Genomic DNA, 23,914 nt, shown 5'->3' with positions numbered 1-23,914 from the left:
CTTCAGATGGTGCCACTCCCTGGTCCAAGGATATACAAACCATCACAGATACTAATCCAAAATTTATAGCAGTGAGTAGTATAATTAGAGAGGTTGTGTTGTTTTGTTTTGCTTCTCTGGTTTCTAAATTTCTCGCAACAATGTTTTGTTCTCAATATTACAAAATACATACCACCACACTAACTGGAAAAAACTTTCAACACAAACTATGCATCATGTTCTAAAAGTTAGCTTAACTAGCTAAGGTAGAGAACAAATTACATATACTCAGAATATCTTTCTAAAATGAACTAAGGCAGATAAAATAATGAAATTGATCTGAATCAACTAGGCTGCAAATTCCCCTGGATGATTTCTGTAGCTCTGATTAGCCATTGTTTTTCATAATTATCTTTAGAAGCTATTAGAGACCACTATTACAAAAGCCTTGGGGTAAGGGCAAGCCTTGTTGTGTTTCTCTCCTGTAATGTTTTATAGTTGGCATTCTGTCTCTACTCCCTCCCTCGATTACCTGACACTTATCCAACACTACTACTCCTTGCCAGGTCTAAGTTTAACACTCCCACCCTGCAGACACCACCAAAAACTTACTAAGGTATACCATACCATCATTCATAAAAAGGAAACCCAAGCCTCTTCATAATCCCATTTCTCTCAAGAAAGTGCATTAAAATGGAGATGGAGAAGGACAGACAACCACATGGAATCCGACCCTGTATTATTAGCTGGTCAAATAAATGAAAACAATGAGTCTTTCTGGTCTGAAAGTACCATTTAGGAGCTTAACACAACAGTGCTGATACTTCCAACAGCTTCTCCATGAATTCAATTTGGAAAGGTAAGCTGTCACTGGAGAATAAGCTAAACAAAGATCCTTAGGCTCTGTGATCATTTTGTTCATAATTTCCTTTGTACAACTTCAGCCAAATGACTTTGTATCAGTACACAGACTAGAAAAGCAAAGCATGAAGTTAACAGCATTGCCTTATTTGCCAAGAAAAGATGTTACAAAGCAGATAATTTATTTCCTTCCTTTGTAGCTGGATCTTGCACACACTAGGCTAAGTGGAGTACTCTACCACTGAACTACCCAGCTCAGAGTATTTTTAAAGTAAAGGTTATCACTTTCCCATTTGTACACTTTAGTACAATACTGTTGACAAGAAGCTTTCCAATACATCCCAGGGCAAAGGGAGACTGTTTTATGAAGAAACAATAAAAGAAATGATTTAAGATCCTAAATATTAAGTAATGCTTAAAGCTCTCCCTCCCAGATTCAGTGCTAATATTTATTAATTTAGTAGCTTGCTGTTGGGGGAAGGTGTTTTTAGTAACAAAGAATAGAAATTAGCTAAACAAAAAGTATTTCATCAAAACTAGCCTGACAATCATTCATTAAGAAATAATTTATGTATACAAGTAACAAAGAATAAAGTTTCAATTTAATACCAATTTATACTTCCTGTGGGAGTTTTTTTGTTTCTTGTTTTTTGTTTTAACTCTAAAACAGCAACTTAGTACCAAGAGTTTCCAGGTGTTCCTGGATATGTGATAGAGAACACAGAGGGGAGACAGGAGGATCAGGAGTTTCATTTACAAAGTAAGTTCAAGGCTAGCCTCTCTCATAAAATAGGTGGGGGAGAACTCCGGGGGGGGGGGGGGGGGGGGGGGGGGGGGAATGGGCAGCTCAGTTGGTAAAGTTTGCAAAAAGCACAAGAGCCTGATTTTGAGTCTCAGAATGCACAGAAAGCCAATATAGTGGTACATTTATATAGTCCCAATGCTGGGGAGACAGTGACTAGCCAGCTAAATTATCTGGCCTTACAGTAGTGAAAATATTCTTTAAAAAAAATTTAAAAAAGGTAAAAGACCTTAAATGCATTAAAATGGAGATGGAGAAGGACAGACAACCACATGGAATCTGACCCTGTATTATTAACTGGTCAAATAAATGAAAACAATGAGACCTTGCCTCAAAAAAGCAGAAGACAAGAATAGTGGAGACTGACCTCTGACCTATACACACACACCATGGCTGATGCCTAACTATATGATGAACATGTACGCACACCAGCAAAACTAAATAAAAAAATTTAAAACACAAGGTATACAACTCCTAAGTATAACACTCAAGGTTGGTCTCTGGTCTTCTTATAAACATGTGTGTGTGTGTGTGTGTGTGTGTGTGTGTGTGTGTGTGTGTGCGAGCGCGCGTGTGCAAGAGAGAGAGACAGAGACAGAGAGAGGAGAAAGAGAGAGAGAGAACAAAAAAAAGCAAGGATGGGGGATAGCTCAGACTATAAAGTGCTTACTACACAAGCCTGACAACCTGAGCTTGTTTTTCAGAATCCATGTTTAAAATAGAAAGAAAGCCAGGCATGGTGGCACACTCTGTTAAGCCAAGTAGCAAGGAGGTAATGGCAGGCAGATGCCTGGGCCCACTGGCTATCCACCTAACCTAATTGATAAGCCCCAGGCCAATGAAACACCCTTTCTCAAAGAAAAAAAGGTAGACAGCTCCTGAAAAAGACCACCCAAAGCTGACTTCTGACCTCTACCTGTACCCACAAACACATATACCCACATGAACATGCACACACACACTCTCTCCTAAAATTCCAACAAGTCTATACAAGACGAAATGGAGCCAGACACTCCCAGCACTCTGAGGATACTCATGAAGTTTCAGGGCCGGCTTGGTCTGCAGAGTAAGCTCCAAGCCAGCCAAGGCAATACAGAGAGATCCTATCTCAACATACCGTCCCCCACCCCCAAAAAAGGAGTAATGCTACCTTAAGTGTTTTTAAATGACTAAAAAAAAAGCCACACATTAGCTCCCAAAATGGCCATACTGGTTATTAAAATAAGCTGCTTTGCTTGGGAGTGTGATTATAACAACTGGATGTTAGTGAAGACTGGCAACCAGACCTGTTTACTGAAATGGAAAAAGCAATGCGTAAGTTTATATAACAGATCTTTCATGAGTCCACAGAAAACAAGAAATAAATACTCTGTGAGCTTCATATTCGAGAGTACGACAAATTTATAAAACAGGATGGAAAAAATAAACCAAACCAGCCCACTTTCCCTGGCCCAGGAAAGCAGACACTCATGTTGTGGTTTTAATTCTGACACTGGTCTTCCTACAGATGTCCTATCAAATCTACAATGACCTTTTAAGTATCTCTTTACTGCCCATGATACTGTCTGAGAAATTCTTTTTTTTTTTTTAAGATTTATTTATTTATTATATGTAAGTACACTGTAGTTGTCTTCAGACACACCAGAAGAGGGCGTCAGTCAGATCTCGTTACGGATGGTTGTGAGCCACCATGTGGTTGCTGGGATTTGAACTCGGGACATTTGGAAGAGCAGTCAGCACTCTTAACCGTTGAGCCATCTCACCAGCCCCCCACGTCTGAGAAATTCTTACCAGCTATCTTTCAAGGCAGGAAAATTTCCCTTCAAATATAATTACAACAGCCATATAGTCAATAGAACAAATACGGACTGAAAGAAAATATAAGGCACAAATTTATAATTATACAATATTCTACCACCATTACAACTTGGAGAAAAGATAATCAGAATTATGAGTGAACATGGAAGAAAAAAAAGCAGAAATCACAAGAACTAAAAGGAAAAAGGGGAAATATTATGAACTGCGCGTGACACAGAACATCTTAAGAGGCAATCAACCATGGAAAAGGCAGGCTGGGACAGGGCAGAGGCGAGAGGTAGGAGCTTGTCCCACTGAGGAAGAACAGCTGATAGAGAAGGTTAGGAAGAAAGTGAGCAGGGTCCTCAGAGGACTATTCAGAAACTGGTCCACAAGTACGATGCCATTCACATGCTGCTTGGGAGCTTGGAAACCTGGTGTACAGAGAGCTTAATAAATACTGCTATATAAAGAGGACAAGTTCAAGAACAACTCAAGCCCACTACACTAATGACCTACAACTTTGTGCAAAATAGCAGGTCACAAACCTAGTAGACCAGGCACTTGTATTTCAATTCCAACATTTTTCCCTTCTGAGCAAATTACACCTATAAAAGCAGGCCCTATACATTATCAAAACATATTTTAAAAGTATACCTTTTATACTCACATACTGAAATCTTTATAGAAAAAATTGTATGTCTAGACTACACTTCAAATTAATCCAATAGGCATATACATGATTGGCCAAAAGTTTATCATAGCTGAGCCTGGGTGCACAATGTCTCTCTGTTCAGCTCTGTATATTTGTTAGTTTTCCACACTAAAGCTAACATACACACCTAGGGAATTTGTAATTGTCTTCTGATAGTGCCTGGTCACAGTCATTAGTAGGTCAACTGTGACAATGTCTACTAGCAGCACCACTGCACTAACACACGTAAACACATCCGTCACCCAGTTGATCAGTCTTTTCTTACTCCATCTCCATTGCCACTACCTAATCCTCACCAGCATTATCGTTTGTCTGACCTATTTGTCTTCAAAATGGTTCTCCATGGGATGCTGCTGGCACTTTAGGTCAGATAATTCTTTGACATGGCTGACTGCCTGCATCCCCTGGTGATAAATGCCAGCACACCAACACCATCACCTAACACTCACGGGAATAACCAAAACCATACATTCATGCATTTTCTAATACCACACCACTGTAAAGAATTGGGAGTTCTGAAAGCAGACACCATTTCTCACCTTATCAACATAAGGGTGTGGCTTCCCAGTCTACAAATTGAGTGTCCTATCATTCAGGTCAGTTGTTCCTTTTCTTCCCATCCCTCCAAGTTCTACCTGAGTAACCCTCCAGCTGTCCAGTCTACTTACCATCCTTTTCACTGACTATTACTTTCTGCCTTCCATATTTGGGAAATATTCACTAGCCTACAAGCCTGGACTTTTCAAGTCTTAGCATTAACTGTCCACTCCTACGAAATCATCCTTCTCAAGAGTCGGTATTTCATCTGGGTGGAGGTTCTTCGGTCTGGAACACCCTCGCTTATGCCAGCCTTCCAAATTTGTACTCACCCGTTCAACGACTCAAAGCTTTCTCAGAGGCACACCTTCAGTTCCTGTCTTAGGGCTTCTATTGCTGTGATAAAACATCCTGACTGAAAGCAAACTGGGAAAGGGCTTGGGGGATGGGAGAAGAATAACTTCAGCTTCCAACTCTCAGGTCACAACTCCATCACTGAGGTAAGTCAGGGCAAGACTCAAAGCAGGAACTGAAGCAGAAGTCAGGAGGTGAGGACACTTCGTACTTAGGTGGGGTTTTTTTGTGAGTGTTTTTTTGTCTTGTTTTGTTGTTGTTTTCCAAGACAGGATTTCTCTGTATAGCTCTGGCTGTCCTGGAAATCACTCTGTAGGCCAGGCTGGCCTCAGAGACCCTCCTGCCTTTGCCTCTGCCTTTCTGATTAAAAAGCCCATACCCACCACCACAGAACCAAATACCCAGGGGTAAACCACCACAATTGGCTGAGCCCTTCCTCAATCATTAGTGAAGAAAATGCCCCATAGGCTGGCCTACAGGCCAATCTTGAGGTGTTATTTTTCTCAATTGAGGTTCCCTCTCTTATTACTTGTCAAGTTGACAGAAAACTAGTCAACACAGTTCCCTACGAAAAATTAGATGCTCCCTCTAGATTTCATAGCATCAAAGTAGTTGTCGCAGCTATATAAAACTCTCCAAGAAGTCTGAGTTCTCTGTATAGGCACTGGCCTGCCAAGTTCTCAAACACTAGTACCCACAACAGCTTAACAAGATATTCAGAAAGTGAATTCCCTCCTCACTAAAGCACACTGCTGCAGTTTTTTCTTTTGCCAGATATAGCAGTACCTAATAGTACTAACGCCATCCACCTTCTCCAATAGAGTTTGATAACTATCATAAAGTTAAGGCCTTTGAAATTCCCACCACACTTGGGATTATCTATTGGCTGACTTAACAGAAGGAATCTTAACCATATAAAAACTACCACCTTAACTCCAGTTGTAATAAGGTGTATTTTCTGCACATGAGATCAATTCCACAATGAACAGCCAGCCTCATAATACACTTCGATAGGAGCTGGGGGAAGAGAGTTCACTTACAATCTGATCATTTTACCAACTGAATGTTTCTAATGAGCATTTCCCTTAAGCAGAAAAGTAACTTCCCACGTGTTTCTCCAGCCTTCCAATCCCACTTGATCTTCCCCGGTAATAAACTGCGAAGCATCTCCTTTGCCCTCCTGGTAACGTCCAGGCTTCCGCACAGGGCACAGGTGGGACAGCTTGCACACTCACCACACCACCTGCCGCGTGGAAGGTTCCATGAGCTTTTCCAAAACATGTAAGCGCAAAGCCAGGTCAGGGCTAAACGATGGTTCCACACCATCCCCCGGGGTTGCGTCCTAAACTTTTTCCTTAAATACGTAGGCTTTCAGTGTTCGTTTGTCCTCGGAGACCAAAACACAAACGAGAACTGGTTCAACAAGCAAGGACGTGGGTTTTGAAACCCGATGGGAAAACGAATAGCTAAAACAGATACTTGAGAGCCTTTCCACCTGAGCGACTGACAGGAGCCCACGGACGAGCCGCGGTCCCCAGAGCAGGCCGGCTGCGGGCGGCCATGGCGACCTCGGGGCCCGACGGGGGCCGCGAGGGGCCAACAGAGCAAAGCCGGCCCGCGCCGTGCTGCGACGCGCCTCCACCTCCTCCTGACCAGGCAGCCCGAGCTCCCGGCCGGGCCCAGGGCCCAGCCGCCAACCGGCCGCGCCCGGGACACCGGGGGTCTCCCGGGCAGGCGCCCTTTGTCCCGGGACTGCGGCGCCCAGGTCCGCCCCCGCCCGGCCCCGAGGGGCTACGACCCGGCGCCTCACCGTGATGTTGCAGTGGAGTGTGAGAGGCGGCGGCGGCGAAAGCGAGCTGCCCGGCGGTGGTGGCGGCGGCGGCACCAGGAACTGGCAGTGCAGCTCGTCCAGCTTCCAGCTGACGATGCGGAATCGCTCGTGGTTCTTGTCGAAGATGGACGCCAGGAACTTCAGCTCGGCCTTGAGCCCTGACACGGACATCTTCCCCTCATCTCCAGCGGGAGGGGTGAGGAAAGGGAGCCGGGGCCGGGAGCCGCCGTCACGGCCGCGACCGCCCCGCGGGGCCGGCCCGGGCCGCGCTCTCGCGGCTCCGCCTCTCCCCGCTGCCGCGACCCGCGTCCGAGCGCGGCTGGAAAATGGCGAGGAGCGCGAGGCCTCGGCGGGCGTGTGAGCGAGCGAGCGAGCGAGCGAGCGTGCCGGAGCCGGGCCGGCTTCTGCCTTTGTAACCGACTCCACCCGCAGGAGGCGGTGGCCCCGCGGCTTAAAAGGGCAACAGCGACGCCGCCCCCACCGCCGCCTGGGAGAGGGCTGCCCCCGCCCCGGCGCGCGCCCGCGAGCTCCGCGCGCGCTCCCGACCGCCCCCTCCTCTCATGACCCAGCCCCCTTCCGCCCCACGCCGGGGCTCCGCGCCCAGCACCCGCCGCTCGCCCGGAGGATTTGGACCGGCGGCACCGCAGGAGGATGGACCTGAGCCCCCCTGCGCGCCTCTGCGCTGCACCGGGGCCTCTGGCCAGACACGTGCGCGGCCTATCGCGCCGGCCACGTCGGCTCGGGTAGGAAGCGCGCGGGCCCCTGGAGGTTGCTCCTCCGCGTGGTTGTCCACGGGCCACCCACTCACCTGGCCTGGGCGCGGCCGGGATGGGGATATGAAAGGTGTGCGCCTAGCAGCTTCACGGATGTTGCTCTCGCTCTGCGCTGAACCACCCACCACTTTTCTAAGTGTGGCTCCCGAAAGGTCCTTCTCACCAGACTTGTACTCCCTCCTTCGCTCCCATTTGCGAATTTGACAATGATGGAGCCTGCCAGCTTCTTCCCATCATTTCAATCTTTCCCGTAAACATTTATGTGCGCGAGCTAATGTGGATACTCTGCGTCCTGAGTTTCTGCTGGACTTCCCAGAATGGACCATGTTTGTTGAAGTCACATCTCAAATGTGTCAGACTGATCCTTCCTGACCAACTAAAGTAACCATGTAGATACCATGTATCCCATTCCTAGGTTAACTTACTGCTTCTGTTGTCTCTGCTTAACCCTGAAATCTAATTCAGAGAAGCATCCCCAGGATTGAGGGGAGGAAAAGCCTAATGACACCTGTGTCATTTAATAAATTCTTGCTCTTACCTGATTCCCCAACACTTAACACAATTCTGGCATAACCTAGGTTCGTTCACAAATAACTAGAGGACTACATTGCAGTCTAATAATTGGGAAGGAAAGTTAATAGTAGATTTAGTCATGTGTTCCAGAGGCAGGACCAACTTCCTAGACATGTCACCTATGTAGTACCCAGGGTTCCGAGCTTAGTAAGGCTCCCGGGCCTGATTTAGTGCCCTGCTGTCACCATCTTGAAATTCTTTTTTTATTATTATTGGTTTGTTTTTGAGACAGGGTTTCACTATGTAGCCCTGGCTGTCCTAAAACTCACTCTGTGTAGACCAGTCTGGCCTCAAACTCACAGAGATCAGACTGTCTGCCTTCCGAATGCTAAGGTTAAAGGCCTGCACCACCGCCAGACAAGGAATGATTTCGTTTGTTTTTGGAAATAGGCTCACCATGTAGCAGTGGCTGTCCTTGAACTCACTCTGTAGACCAGGATGGCCTTAAACTCACAGAGCTCCAGCTGCCTCTGTCTCTTGAGTGCTAGGATTAAAGGCGTATACCACTAGGCTTTGAAATTCTTATATTCTGTGAGGGGACCTGCTTTCTCCCTTTCACCCTTGAGGTACCTAGCAGTGCTGCCTAAATGTCTCCTGATTCTGACCTCCTAAAGTTACAACAGAACAACACAGGGAGACATTGTTTGGGGTTTTTGTTGTTGGGGTTTTTTGGTGGTTTTTTGTTTGTTTGTTTTGCTTTGTTTTTTCATTTGTGAGGTACCATGTTATGGTGCGTCTTAGCTTTCAGAAGGGGCCCAGATTCCACTGAGAACCCAAGAAAAGTTGCAACTTATCTTTCCAGAAAAATACTTTCACCAATAAACCTTGTACTTAATGGAGATTTATAGTTGCAGCACCATCTACCTGGGCCTTGAGCTAGAAGTAAGGTACTGCACAGGCGTGACTGCTGCCCTAAGCACAGATGTGACCAGTCATTTCCTTTTTCTGGACCCTGGTACTCAGGAGCCTAACAGACATAGCTGCTCTAAAGAAAGATTGGCAAAAAAAAAAGGGGGGGGGGCATTCTGGTCAGAACTGGGTCTCATGGAACAGGTCTCAGTTGATTATCTCTAAATGCTATAAGATGATAAAAAGCTCCTGTATTGTGATTAATCTTACCTGTTATATCTTAGAGATATATACAAGTATTAATCTCACAATTATTCTGTTGAATGGATCAGAGTGGACCAAGCCCTAAGAGGCATAAAGAGATAAGTAGATTATCTGAATTAAAGAAGCTTAATCTATCACATTAAAAAAAAAAAAAAAAGAGCCAAAACCCTGTCTCCTGGTGTACCATGCTGCAAATAACAGGAGAGAGGTTGAAAAATAGCATAAACAAAAAAGAAATATATTGCTTCATGTCATGAGATATCCAGAAGCAAACCCATCTCCAGGATTGGTTGGCTTGGTGCTTAATAATGTCATCCAAACCTCAGATTAGTGTGTCAGGCTGAAAGTAAGCACATATAGATGACGTATCCAGAGTCAGAAAGGATACATTAGCCTTTTCTCCTTGCAAGATTTAGGAGCCTTTTCAAGAACCCTGCCGGTACCTATCTCTCCTGGGTACAGTCCAGTCAGGGGCCAGGACATAGATCAAGCTGAGATGTCATGTGTGACTAAATTTTGGAGCCCTGGCATACATGCCAGGAACTATAGTTTCACCTGGTGAGGGTCACTAGTTTTACAATTAGTTTGGCATTACTACACAAAAAGAATGAATCCTGGTTTAAGAAAACAAAATAGCCATCAAGGGGAGGCAATAAACCCAGATTCTCTAAACCTGGCCTGCCCCTAATTTTTAAAAATTATTTTGTATGTGTGTGTTCATTGGGGGGGTGGTGCACAGAGGTCAACCTCGGGTGTCATTACTCAGAGATGTCCATCTTACTTTTTGAAATACAGTGTCTCACTGGTGTGGGGCTTACACATGGGTTCTTCTAGGCTGCCTGGCTGCCCATCAAGCCCCAAGGAGTCTCCTGTCTCTATCACGTGCCCAGATTTTTACATGGGTTCTGGGTATCAAACTAAGGTCTTCATGCTTATGTGACAAGTGCCAGCCTGTTTCCATAGTGCCCTACTCCTAATTCAGTGGAGTAGCTTATAGCCATCTGTGAGGTTCTCCAGCTCAGTCGTTCTGACTGGGGAGAATAGAAGACATAAAAGTAGGAGGATTGGGGAAGGAGAGGGGAAAATCCTGAAATGGGGGCGGCAGGTAATAAAGTATGTGTCGCGAAAGTAAAAAGGGGAGAGGGAGGGGCCAGGAGGGCTGTGTGGGAGACAGGAAGAAGCACAAATAAGAACAAACTATAGTGGCATCGGGATGGAAATGTCCTGATGGGGGCTGGGGAGAGAGCTCACTGGATCAGGTGCTCTCCTGGCAAGCATGAGGGCCTGAGTTTGATAGAATCCCGCAGAGAAAAACACCAGGCACTGGCCAGCAGAATGGCTCGGCAGGTGAAAGCCCCCGCTGGACTTGAAGCCAGACAAGCCAAGTTCAGTTCCTAGAACCTGTGTAAAACCAGAAAGAGAAAGCTGACTTCCCCGTCCTCATCACACATGCAGTAGCATGTGCAGATCCCCTTGTCCTGGCTAGATTTGTTTGTTTGCTTGCTTGCTTGCTTGCTTGCTTTGTCAACTTTATACAAGCTAGAGTCCTTGGAGAAGAAGGAACCTCATTTGAGAAAAATATGCCCACTAAGTTGGCCTATGGGCAAGCCTGTGGGGCATTTTCTTTTTTTTCTTTTTCCTTTCTCCTTCCTCCTTCCTCCGTCTTCCTTCCTCCTTTTATTTCTTTCTCTTTTTCTTTTTTATTGGATGTTTTCTTTATTTACATTTCAAATGTTATCCCCTATCCTGGTTTCCCCTGCTCCCAGAAACCCCCTATCCCATCCTCTGCTTCTATGAGAGTGTTCCTCCACCCACCCACCCACCCACTCCCGCCTCCCTGCCCTTGATTCCCCTGCACTGGGACATCTATCAAGCCTTCATAGGACCAAGTACCTCTCCTCCCATTGATGCATGACAAGGCCATCTTCTGCTACATATGCAGCTGGAATACTCCTTTGTTGATGGCTTAGTCCCTAGGAGCTCCAGTGGGTTTGGTTGGTTGATATTGTTCTTCCTATGGGGTTGCAAACCCCTTCAACTCCTTCATTCCTTTTTCTAACTCCTCTATTGGGGACCCCGCACTCAGTCCAATGGTTGGCTTCTAGCATCTGCCTCTGTATTTGTAAGTCTCTGGTAGGGCCTCTCAGGAGACAGCCATTTCAGGCTCCTTTCAGCATGCACTTCTTGCATCCACAATAGTTTGGTAACTGTATATGGGATGAATCCCCAGGTGGGACAGTCTCTGGATGGCTTTTCCTTCAGTCTCTGCTCTACACTTTATCTCCATATTTGCTCCTGTGAATATTTTATTATCCTTCTAAGAAGAACTGAAACACCCACACTTTGTTCTTCTTTCTTCTTGAGCTTTATGTGGTCTGTGAATTGTACCTTGGGTATTCCAAGCTTTTGGGCTACTATCCACCTATCAGTGAGTGCATACCATGTGTGTTCTTTTGTAATTGGGTTACCTCACTCAGAATGATATTTTCTAGTTCTATCCATTTGCCTAAGAATTTTATGAATTCATAGTTTTTGTTTTTTTCTAGACAGGGTTTCTCTGTGTAGTCCTGGCTGCCCTGGAACTTTGTAGACCAGGCTGGCCTCGAACTCAGAAATCCGCCTGTCTCTGCCTCCCAAGTGCTGGGATTAAAGGCATGCACCACCACCACCCGGCTGAATTCATAGTTTTTAATAGCTGAGTAGTATTCCATTATGTAATTGCATCACATTTTCTGTATCCATTCCTCTGTTGAAGAACATCTGGGTTCTTTCCAGCTTCTGGCTATTATAAATAAAACTGCTATGAACATAGTGGAGCATGTGTCCTTATTACATGTTGGAGCATCTTCTGGGTAGATGCCCAGGAGTGGTATAGCTGGGTCCTCAGGTAGTACTATGTCCAATTTTCTGAGGAACCACCAAACTGATTTCCAGAGTGGTTGTACCAGCTTCTAATCCCATCAGCAATGGAGGACTGTTCCTCTTTCTCCACATCCTCGCCAGCATCTGCTGTCACCTGAGTTTTTGTTCTTAGCCATTCTGACTGGTGTGAGGTGGAATCTCAGGGTTGTTTTAATTTGCATTTCCCTGGGCATTTTCTTTACTAATGATTGATGTGGGAGAGCCCAGCTCACTAGGGATGGTGCCACCCTTAGGCTGGTGATCCTAAGTGGTATAAGAAAGCAGGAGGTGGCGCACGCCTTTAATCCCAGCACTTGGGAGGCAGAGGCAGGTGGATTTCTGAGTTCGAGACCAGCCTGGTCTACAGAGTGAGTTCCAGGATAGCCAGAGATACACAGAGAAACCCTGTCTCAAAAAAACAAAAGAAAAAAGAAAAAAAAGAAAATAAAGCAAGCAGGAGGAGCAAGCCAGTAAGCAGCACTCTTCCATGGCTTATGCATCAGCTCTTGCCTCCAGGATTCTGCCTTGACTTCCTTTCCTGATTTCCATGGGTAATGGACTAGAAATTGTAAACTGAAGTAAACCCTTTCCTCCCTAAGTTGCTTTTAGTCATAGTGTTTTATCACAGCAGTAGAAAGCTAACCAGGAAACCAACGCCCCCCACCCCAATCATAATTTTTAAAAATAATTAAAAGCCAAATGTAGTAGTACATGCTTGTAACCTCATCACTAGGGGAATGGGGCAAGCAGATCTCTGGGGGTCACCAGCTAGCCACAGGCCAGTGAAAGACTATTAAAAAAATTATATATATATATATATATATATATATATCTCTTTGTCAACCTCTGTATAGATTCTGGGGATAAAACACAGTCTGTATCTTATTTTTTCAAACCTTAGTTTTAATCATGGTTCTTAAACACTTTAACCTCCCTTGTAGCCCACCAGAGGTAGTGGAAAAGAAAGGATGGGGGGGGTAGTGGACCTGTTTAGAAAGGTTCTTTGGAGCAACTCCCGTCCATGTTGTCTGGAAATCAGAAGTTCAGTTCACAGGTCAGCAGGCAGCAGGTTGATCCACGCCCAAACACTTCACAGATACACCAGCAGTCCAATTTGGTAGAGTTGGGATAGCAAACACAAATCAGCAGCCAAGGCACTAACTAGCATAGGACTCAGCCTCAGCAGTGGTCAGCAGGAAGGACCAAGAGGAACACCAGAAGTTCTCAACTATGCCTCTCTCAAGGAAGCAAAAATCAGCAAAAAACTCAAGACCCACAAGTGTTGCACAGCCAGCTCTGTAAGCAAGCCTAGCTCAGCCTCTGCCTCTGTCCTTCAAGTCCTATTTATACCCTCCAACATCAGGTGTCCTCCAAGTGTCTTGCCTCAGCATGTGTGTCCGTCTCAGCTGACATCACTCTACCAGTCAACCCGAGTCTGCTGAAGCGACAAGAAACTGCAGTGCACTAACAGAAGTTTTTTGGTATGCTTCTTTATGGAGTCTCGACAAATGCAGCTCAACTCTGAGATATAAGGCAGACCAATGCATGCGTGTTGTTAGAAAAGAATCCTTCATCACATGTCCTTTCACATGCTTGATTTAGCCAAACATCCTTTCACCTGTGTCTGCTTCAGCTAAATGTTCCTTCATGTGTTTGCCCCAGCAAAATACTAACTTTCCAAAGAACCTTTATGTTTCTACTTCAGTTGTCCTCTGGCCTCTACATGCATACATACACACACACACACACACACACACACACACACACACACACACACACAGAGAGAGACAGAGACAGAGAGAGAGGCAGAGAGAGAGAGGATGTTCTGGTGAAACAATTTTTTAAAAAAATTTATTTATTTGTTTAATGTGTGTGAGTACATTGTAGCTGTCCTCAGACACACCAGAAGAGGGCATCAGATCCCATTACAGATGGTTATAAGCCACCATGTGGTTGCTAGGAATTGAACTCAGGACCTCTGGGAGAGGAGTTAGTGCTCTTAACCACTGAGCCATCTCTCCAGTCCAAAATAATTTCTCAGAGACTTTGGATCAGCCCACGTCAGTAGTGAGAAAAGCTGAAGCAGAGCAAGCAGCAGTGAGATCAGAAAGTATCCTGCCAACCCTAGGGACGTGCCTGTGGCAGAACTGCTGGATCTGAGGCATGATGATAGTCCAGAAAGAGTTTTATTCAGAGTAATAGTGAAAAGGCTGGAAGACCGGCAGGAAAGCAGTGATGCCAAGGAGACTAAAGAGATGCTGACTGTGGTGTGCTGGGGGTGGGGGTGGGGGTGGGGAGCCTCAGGATAGAGACTTTGTATCTCAGGATAGAGACTTTGTATCTCAGGCCTGCACTTAGGAACATAGGGCAAGGAATATTTTTAAAAATTAAAAACTGGGCTTGGTAACAGAAAACTATAACATCAGCCTGGAGAGGCAGATGGAAGGATCATAGGCTTCCTGGCCAGCCAGGTCAACTGAATCAGTGAGACACCCCGTCTCAGAAAATAACATGAAGAGCAATTCAGCAAGGCAGCCAATGCTGACTTCTGGCCTCTATATAGGAGACTGTGTGAGTATGTGTGTATGTGTGTATGTGTGTGTGTGTGTGCGTGCGCATGCATGCGTGCACGCAAGCATACACATATAAAACACACACAAAATATGTATGTCTGTGCACAGAAAAGTACTTTTATCATTGTAAAAGACAAAATAGGATTCCACGTCTTAGAACTGGACATTTCAAACATTTTGGACTACCCAGTGGAATAACTGAGGGCCTTTAACCACGCTGTATAAGTACCTGGAAGGTTGCACCATCACATTAATAATGAACATTTCCTGGCAGTGACTTGAGACTATTTCAATTTTCTATCTGCTTATTTATATTTTCCAAAATCTTGGTATTGAATAGATACATGTCAGTAGCCTAAATACATAATTTTAAACTAGTCTCTACATATTTAAGATAGAGAGATGTCAGTCATGGAAGAATTTTGAAAAGAAAAATTAAAAAGTCAGTACATATCTGTTTGGTTTGCTAGGGTTTGAACCCAGGACCTCATAAGTTGCTAGGCAAGCACTCTGTCACTGTCCAACCTCCCAGCCCCAACTTTTTATTTTTGTTTGTTTGTATTTTAGGTTTCTCACTGAGCCTGAAGCTCGGAGTTTGAGCTGAACTGGCTGGTCAGCAAAGCTGGGAGATCTTCCCACATCCCCCTCCCTGCTTGGGGTTATAGGCTTGTACCACTACAGGCATCTTTTTTTATGTGACTGCTGGGGATCAAATCGGGAGCTCATGTTTACACTGTGAGCCCCTGACTCTCACTGAGCTACTTCCCCAGCTCCTGGTTTGATTTGATCTGTTTTCTAATCACAAAAGGACTCTTGAAATAGAAGTGATTCAGAGCTTGATTTACAAACACCTGAACTCCAGGCTCCTAGACAAACAGCCAATTCACTGATGCTTCACAAATGTTAAGTGTTTCCCTGTTTCAGAAAAAAAATCCTTCTCCCCAGACCAAGCTGAGTAAGGGTCTTGGTGCTCTCACTTTGGCTTAGGGGGTCTTCCTCCTCTGGGATCAGATTCGGGTCATCAAGGGGTGTGATTTCCAAGAGAAATTCATGGAAACAAGAGCTTGATTCTGTTTGCATTTTCCATAATCAATGAATGCATTATAGGATTCTGAATAGCCTGAAATCAATAGATTATCTCCCTGGTTACATTTAGGTCTCATCTTACAAGGTATGAAAAATTAAATAGTGTAAATAGTGATGAGCACAGTCCTTCAAATCTCATGGCCAAGGGTAGACAACATAGCCCACTCAGGGTGGAGGCCTCTTTACCAGTTACAAACACGCTCCAGCTAAAAGCCTGGAGCTCCACTCAGAGGGTAAAACAAGATCTGCTCGTGGCAGAATACCAGAATGGCACTGAGCTGGCTTCCGGGTTACTCTCCCGGGAACATGTGGCCAGTCACATTCTCTGATACTTGATTTCTTTGTGTGTCAAGAGGTCTTGGACAGAATTCATATTTTCCACCATCCAGACATGCTTAGTTCCAAGAATGTGTGAGGGAGCTTGCTAGCTCAAAGGGTCAAAACGGTCAAGGAGCCCACAGGTGTGAAAGCAGAGCAAAGGTAAGTGCCACAGGAGCTGGACAGAGGGCATGCCTGGTAGTTAGTAGTGCTTCCTGGCAGAGAACAGAGAAGGCCAGGAAGAAATACTTTGCCTCGGTTGAAGAACTGACTTCTCTTCTACTTTCTAAATGCAACAGTTATGTGGTGTCGTTTCCCTCTGAATTTCAAAGGATCCCAGATTTGGTCTTAGTCAGCACTGTCCCAGAAGTAAGCCATTGGACAAGGATTCCAAATACATGGGCTCTCTGATAAAACTGGTAATATTCTAGAATGCCTTAGGATCCCGATTTCATTCCCCCTCCCCCAGGATACTTCTGTTTTGTTTTGGATATTCACTATGCCAATTGCACCTGGTTTTCCCTTTTGAGGAGATTGTTTGTTGGTTTGTTAGTTGGTTGGGGTTTTGTTTTGTTTTGTTTTTGAGACAGGGTTTCTCTGTGTAGCCCTGACTGTCCTGGAACTCACTCTGTAGACCACGTTGGCCTCAAATTCACAGAGATCTACATGCCTCTGACTCCTGAGTGCTGGGGTTAAAGGTGTGAGCCTACACTGTCAGTGGGGCCCAATAGCTAAGATGCGGACAAGGGGGTACACCTGGAAAAGACGTTATCACTTCCATGGTGGCAGAGTGGGCTCATAGCTGCCCTTCTCCTGCTGAACTCACCTCCTACCTACTCTGTAAGAGAGAAAGAAGCTCTCGAATGTCAGTACTCTATTTTAGGTGCTTTGTTCTCAGCATATTCCCTAACCAACAGACTCCCTCTCAGGACAGTTGGCTTCCCATTGGGCCTTATTGTATTACTCTTTCTGGACTGTGTCCTTCCTGGAAAGAGACAAGTCACAAAGGGAAAATAAAAGAGAAAAAAAGAACAAATAAACCTGTTACTGATGTTTGCATCACTCACGGCTGCCAACCATTCTTTAAATAATCTTTGTATCTGGGGAAGGTTCTGACAGTGATTAAATAAAGCCAGACAGTAGTTAAAGTGAGGAGAACAGATTTTTCATTCAGTAACTTCTGACAACAGGGGAAAGGACCGAACTCCATTCCAGTGTGTGCACTGGTGACCGGCCACGTTAAGAAGGAGGATAAGGGGAGTGAACTGGTCCTAGGGGAAGAGCTTGCTGAGGGCTGCAGGGATGCGTGCCGCTTGCAAAGTTAGGATCCACTTTTCCCTGTCCATTCTGATGGATACATTTCAAAGGAATGGTTTTTGGGTCCTTGAGCAAAACACTATGCGTTGATGGGGACACACACACACACACACCAAAGACATAGAAAATATTTCCGTTTGTAATAAATGTCCTAAGAAGTGGAAGGAGGGCAGGGGCCTGTCTCACGTGTTGGCTAGAACAGATTACAATGTTTCTTTTTTGACTTCTGAGCTGTTCCACACAAAACACTCAAAAGAAGACTGGGATGGGAGGAGCTGGGAAAATAACTCAGCCAGTCAAGGCTGATAAAAGCATTCAAACCTGATAACAGCTGTAAAAACATGCAGACCTGAGTTTGATACAAGAACCCATGTGTGATGGCATGGGAGGCAGAGGCAAGTATATATATGTGAGCTGAGGCCAGCCTGGTCTACAAATCGAGTCCCAGAACAGCCAGGACTACACAGAGAAACCTTGTCTCAAAACACAAAACAAAACAACAAAACAAAAACAAACACACAAGCAAGCCAGGTAAGGTGGCAGACTCCTGTAAGTCCAGCTCTGGGGAGACAGAGACAGTTGGAGTCCTGGGGCTTGCTGGCCATTAAGATAGCAGGTTTTTGTGGTTGTTTTGTTGTTTTTTGTTGTGACTTACAGGTTACAGCCTATCATGGGGGAAGCCAAGGCAGGAACCTAGAGGCAAGAACTGGTCTGTAAAACAACAGTGCTTTCTGCCTTGTTCCCCATGGCTCTCTCTTGCCAATCCTCTCTGTTTTGTTTGGTTTTTTCCAAACAAGTCCCACATGTAGCTAGCACTGACCTTTCTACTCACTCTGAAAATACCAGGCTGTCCTTGAACTCACAGAGATCTGCCTGCCTCTGCCTCCTGGGATGAAAAGCATGAGTGTGCAACTATAACCTGGATCAGCCTGTATTCTTACACAACCCAGGCTCCAGCCCCAGCAAGCTGGCTCCTCCCACATCTATCAGGACTCAAGAAAATGTGCTACAAACTTGCCTCCAGGCAATCTTATGGAGGCATTTTCCCAATTGAGGCTGTCTTTCCATATAACTAGCTTGTATCACCTTGACGAGGAGGAGGAGAAGAACAACAACAACAACAGGGCCAGGTTAGTACTCACCAGTATCTTTGGCCCCCTCGGATTCTTGCAAGGAGCCACATTTGCCATCGTTTGTTGGATAATTCCCCAATTAATGTGTCTTATGGCACTTAAACATCATGTCTATCTCATTTATGGCTCTAGATCTATATGCTCATATCATAGGGCCAGCTAATATTGTTCAACAAATATGGAGTTAATGAGTGAATGAATAAATGAACAAATGGATGATTGGAGAGACATTTATGCTGTGTGGCACAGAGCATACTGAAAGTTACACGGGACTAGCAGCCATCCAACATGGACTCTAACCCTGACTTTATCATTTCCTGGGTAATCTTCAGCAGTAAGACATTTAGCTTTCCAGATGTGGAGAGTGCTCCTTTCTAGTGCTGACTCCAGCAGCCGCAGGGAAAGGTGTTTCTCCAGACCTTCCAGTGTCCTCCCAGACTTACAAAGTAAATATTCCTATCATTGCCACCAAGCCAACCGCTGACCAATCTGCTTGAGCAATTTAAGAAATAAGAGAAGCTAAGGTGTGTCAAGCTTCCAGCAAAGACAGGACACCAGTTCTCCTGAAACAACCTTCCCCATTGAAAATTAAGGGGTTAATCTCAGGCAAGCCTCCTGACCATTTTCCACAGGAACAAACTCTCACTAATGATCTCGTGGAGACATGCTGTTGTAGAGCAGAACATGAGAGAAGCTACACAAGCTCTCAGCTGGCTGACAGAAGGTTCCTGGGATGGGTTGGGGCCCGCTTGCTTGTGGGTGTGTCAGGCATTCTGGGAATTCGTGTCAACTCAAATCACTCCCGCTACAACTGGAAGGTCTGAATCACAAGTTACTGACAGTTGTTTGGTTTCCTCACACCTCTCTCCTCCTCCTGTCTTCCTAGCCCACTTCTGAGATCAGTGCACCACTGTGGGAGTGATGCAGAGCTCCAGCCAGAGAGAAATTGTTCCCAGTGCCTCCTCCCCACCCCATCCGCTCCCCAGGGTTGCTCTCAGTCACAGAGAGGCAGCGAGCCTCCCAGAGACGACACAATTATATTCATAACAGAAGCATTTCTCCCAGAACTGCTGTGATCCTTCAAACTACATTACTACTTGCTCACAATGGCAGTAAGGACTCTCCTCTTCTACCCAGGAAGCCAAAGAGAAAATGTGTGGGAAAAGCTCACCCTGCAAACAAGAATAACATTTTCCCACAAATTTCGGGTGGCAGAAGGCTGCCTCAGAAAATCCCATGTAACACATCACCATCTAAGATGGAATGACCCAAGACTGCATGCATTGTTTAAGCAAGGAATTCCTGGATTGGGGAGCCCATACCTCAAGCCCTATGATTCGGAGGGGCTGTGTCCTTCTAATGCCTGAGCCTTATTCCAACTTACACAACAGCATTACACAAGGCAGTAATATCTCTGCCAAGGACTCCAGATTCAGAGCGAACAGGACATCTTGGAAGTCCCTAGATTTGTCTGCTCTTTCTTCATTTGACTTCCTTCAAAACAGATAACTGTTATTTATCCAGTTAACATGTATCTTCTGTCTTCTCTGGGATGACTAAAGTGCTACACTGGGAGGTTTTATCAAAGGCATGTTCAAAGAGAACAAAGATGCCAATCTTAGAATAATTCAAGATCTTTACTAAAAACCTAAGGTAAAATTATGGAGAACTGGAGAATCAGCTAACTAGCCAGGCAAACATGAAGACGTGAGTGTGAATTGCCAGCAACCACATGAAAAGCTGAGTGTGACAGTGTGCATCTGTAGTCCCAGCACTGGGGGGGTGGAGACAGGAGGAACACCAAGGCCTTGCTGGCCAGTCAGTCTAGCCAAATTGTCAAGTTACAAATTCAGTAAGAGAGGGTGTCTCAAAAAAGATGATGATGGTGGTGATGGTGATGGCGATGATGATGGTGATGTAAAAGGTGACAGAGGAAGACACATGAAGCCAACCTCTGGCTTTCACACGCATGCACATGCATGTATATACCTCACAGCCTTTAATATCTTTAATCCCAACACTTGGAAAGCAAAGACAGGCAGAGTTCTTTGTTTGTTTGTTTGTTTGTTTGTTTGTTTGTTTGTTTTTCCCGGGGCAGGGTTTCTCTGTATAGCCCTGGCTGTCCTGGAACTCACTCTGTAGACCAGGCTGGCCTCGAACTCAGAAATCCGCCTGCCTCTGCTTCCTGAGTGCTGGGATTAAAGGTGTGCACTACCACTAGAGCTCAACTTCATCTACTATAATGAGTTATAGGCCAGGCAAAGCTACATAGTGAGACCTTGCTTCAAAAAGAAGTCCATAAAAGATAACAAAGCATTTTTTGTGGTTGTAAGAGTGACATGAGGGAGAGGAGGGACCTAGAGAGAGCAAAGGAGAGGCATAGTGCATGCAGGCTGGAGCTGGGGAGAAGGGAACCAGGTAGAGTGATATCATCCAAAGTGTGCTGTGCAGAGCTGGGTGACAGGATGTGGATGGTAATCAAAGACAGACACATAGAACACAGTAAGTAGTCGGCCATTGCCAGACATCCAAGTACATGACCTTGTCAGCTGATATAGCTGGATTCTATGTGGGAAGATGGTCTGATAATGCCACAGAAACGATAGGCAAAGACTAAGGTGCTTGCAGCAGAAGGTGAGAGGGCATGTGGCCCCTTCACAGAGAAAGTTGTGCTAAACCTCCCCCCCCCCCACACACACACGCATTTGGTATCATAGGTGACATGGGAAAAGACCCACAAAGGCTGGCTCAGGTGTTCAGTTGGAGACATTTTCACGTGATGTCGTAGGAAGCTGAGCACAGACTGCCTTGCTTACATGCTGAAGGATGCTGGGTGATGAAGGGAACGTTGCACTTAGAGTTGAATGATAACACCAAACCTTAGTGTTTCATCTGGCAACGAAACTTCCAGGTTGTGGACCACCTTGCCTTTTGGCTTAAGGTTTTGCATGAATAGTGATCTTTGTAGGAAAAGAGGAAAGACTAGAAGCTTGAAAAACAGACCTTCTACCAGTTCAAATAGCTGGTAGAATAGTTCTGTTAGTCACCAGAGAGGTTGGTGCTAGTCCTGACATGGCATGCCACATGTATAAAAAGTTGACACCAAACACATTGTGCAATTGATAGAACATATTCAATTTAAAAGCACTGGGTTCTCATATCAAAGGACGGGGGGGGGGGAGTCACACAAGAAATGGATAGACCCAGAAATTCTATGATTTCACAGGAAGAACTGTTCATTTCAGCTAATGACAGAGATTAAAGATTAATTTTGAAAGCAGTATTATTTGCATCATTTAGAAATTTAAAAGCGAATAGTCCAAGCTTTCTAAAATTGCTTAGGACATATCTTCCACGAATGCCTGTTTTCATTTTCTTTCTGTTGCTGTGATAAATACCATGCCCAAAAGCATGGTATTTATTGGGGAGGAAAGGGCTTATCTCCACTTACGGTTTATAACCATCACTGAGGGAAGCCAAAGAAGGTATCCAGGGCAGGAACACAGAGGCAAGAGCTGAAGCAGAGACCATGAAGGATCACTGCTCTCCGGCTTGCTCTGTACACTGCTCAGCTTGCTTTCTTATAGAACCTGCTAGGGTTGGTACCACCCACAGTAGGCTGGGCCCTCCCACATCAATTAAAAAAATGCCTAAAGACATGCTTACAGGCCAATGGAGGTGTTTTCTCAACTGAAATTCTCTTTTCCCGGATAAGTCTGGCTTGTGTCAAGTTGACCAAAAAACTAACCAGGACAGGGTCAGCGTACCTTCTTAACACAGTATAATTTTTAAAAATGTTTCACTTACCACATATATATGAATGTGTATGTATGTGTATGTATATATATGTGTGTGTGTATGTATATATGTGTATATATATATGTATGTAGGTGTGTGTATATATGTGTGTGTATGTATAATATGTGTGCGTGTGTATGTATATATATATATATATATATATATATATACATACACACACATATATATATATATGTGTGTGTGTGTGTACCCTTTAGTTATCAGTTTTGTCACTCCAACCTAGGTTAGATAAATTAACAAAACAAACAATTATAAAAATGTCAAGTATTGATACACATGTTGCCTTTTTAGAGCATGTGCAAGCTTTTAGTATGGGCAACTATAGAACCTCATGAAGTTTTGGCATGATGGTGACTGTGGAATGACAAGGTCTTAGCTGTGAAGTCATGGCAAGTCCCCACAGTTATTACCATGTGCACTTTCACCGAGTAACATGAATAATTTTAATAATTACATTCTCTCTACGTTATATTTCTTCTGGTTATGTGTTCCAGGAAGTCTAGATGAGTTGGCCAGCCTCCAGGACAGAGGAGAGGAAGGAGAATGGGAGAAGTAGTTACATCTAAGAGGACATAAAAGCCACAGCCAGTGTCCCAAGGTGCTAAAAATTTTGTAGGTAACAGGAAACTAGACCACCTGGTGGCAGTAAGGTCCTGGAACCCTATCTCCCCGGGCCTGGGCGTTCAGGCAGGGTGGCAAGAGGTGCAGTAAAGTTCTAGGCAACGTGATGAACTAAGAGATGAAGAAAGAGGAACAGTGGCCAGGAGATAAGCTGGGCAGAGTGGGGGCAGGGCTGTCAGCAAAGGGAGTGTCCTATACAGAGCCATAGAAGCCAAATGACTGAAGGGGAAAGTCTGGTCCATTCATGGGACACCTTGGTTTGGGGCTTGAAATTTTACTGTATCCTGGAATTAACCAAATATAAAATTTGAGCTACACAAGGAGTAACTGAGGACGACTTAACTCCAATGCAAAGCCAGAGGAAAAGTCAAGGGCAGAGCAGTCTGGCTGCTGTAACTGTGGTGACAGTAGCATAGAAAGTCTGGGCTCTCAGAATATAAACTAGTCCTTCAGTACTCCCAGTAGTGCTTCAGAAGAGAGGTTGTGCTTGTTCCAACTTTATATGGGTAAACTGAGGCACAGAAAGTTTGGGGGAACAGCCTGCATTCACCCAGCTATAACTAGGCTTGGAGCCTATGCAGTCCAGCTCCATATGTTCTCTCTCTCTCTCTCTCTCTCTCTCTCTCTCTCTCTCTCTCTCTCTCGGTACACCGTGATTTTCTTGACAGGGTCTCACACTGGCCTGGAGCTCACTGCCTAGCCCTAGGAATCTGCCTGTTTCTACTGCCCTAGTTCTAGCCTCCCATCAAACCTTAGGGTTTCCATTGCTGTGAGGAGACACCATGACCAAGGCAACTCTTATGAAGGAAAC

At 45.1% G+C, this 23,914-nt stretch overlaps 2 protein-coding genes across 5 annotated transcripts in view; one reads left to right on the top strand and one right to left on the bottom strand.

The window, feature by feature from the left end:
* Ube2q2 (ubiquitin conjugating enzyme E2 Q2) overlaps window positions 1-23,914 on the bottom strand; it is a 136,621-nt gene that overhangs the window by 50,126 nt on the left and 62,581 nt on the right. For 2 of the 4 annotated variants that reach the window (XM_021172694.2, XM_021172693.2), the window contains exon 1: window positions 6,856-7,334. The exons of 1 other annotated variant lie outside the window; for it this stretch is intronic. In XM_021172694.2, the coding sequence (XP_021028353.1) occupies window positions 6,856-7,047 (192 nt within the window). In that variant the 5' untranslated portion in view covers window positions 7,048-7,334. Of the gene's footprint in view, window positions 1-6,280; window positions 6,603-6,855; window positions 7,335-23,914 lie in introns of those variants that run through there. One more of the 4 variants, XM_021172695.2, reaches the window with a different exon arrangement.
* On the top strand, window positions 7,289-8,199 carry LOC110301967. Its single transcript, XM_021172696.2, has one exon. The coding sequence runs from the start codon at window positions 7,437-7,439 to the stop codon at window positions 7,851-7,853; it is 417 nt and encodes a 138-aa protein (XP_021028355.1). The 5' UTR covers window positions 7,289-7,436; the 3' UTR covers window positions 7,854-8,199.

Source organism: Mus caroli, chromosome 9 (assembly GCF_900094665.2).
Source record: "Mus caroli chromosome 9, CAROLI_EIJ_v1.1, whole genome shotgun sequence".
NCBI classification, from domain to species: Eukaryota; Metazoa; Chordata; class Mammalia; order Rodentia; family Muridae; genus Mus; species Mus caroli.
The sequence above is the reverse complement of the archived record's forward strand: the minus strand, read 5'-3'. Positions and strand labels throughout refer to the sequence as shown.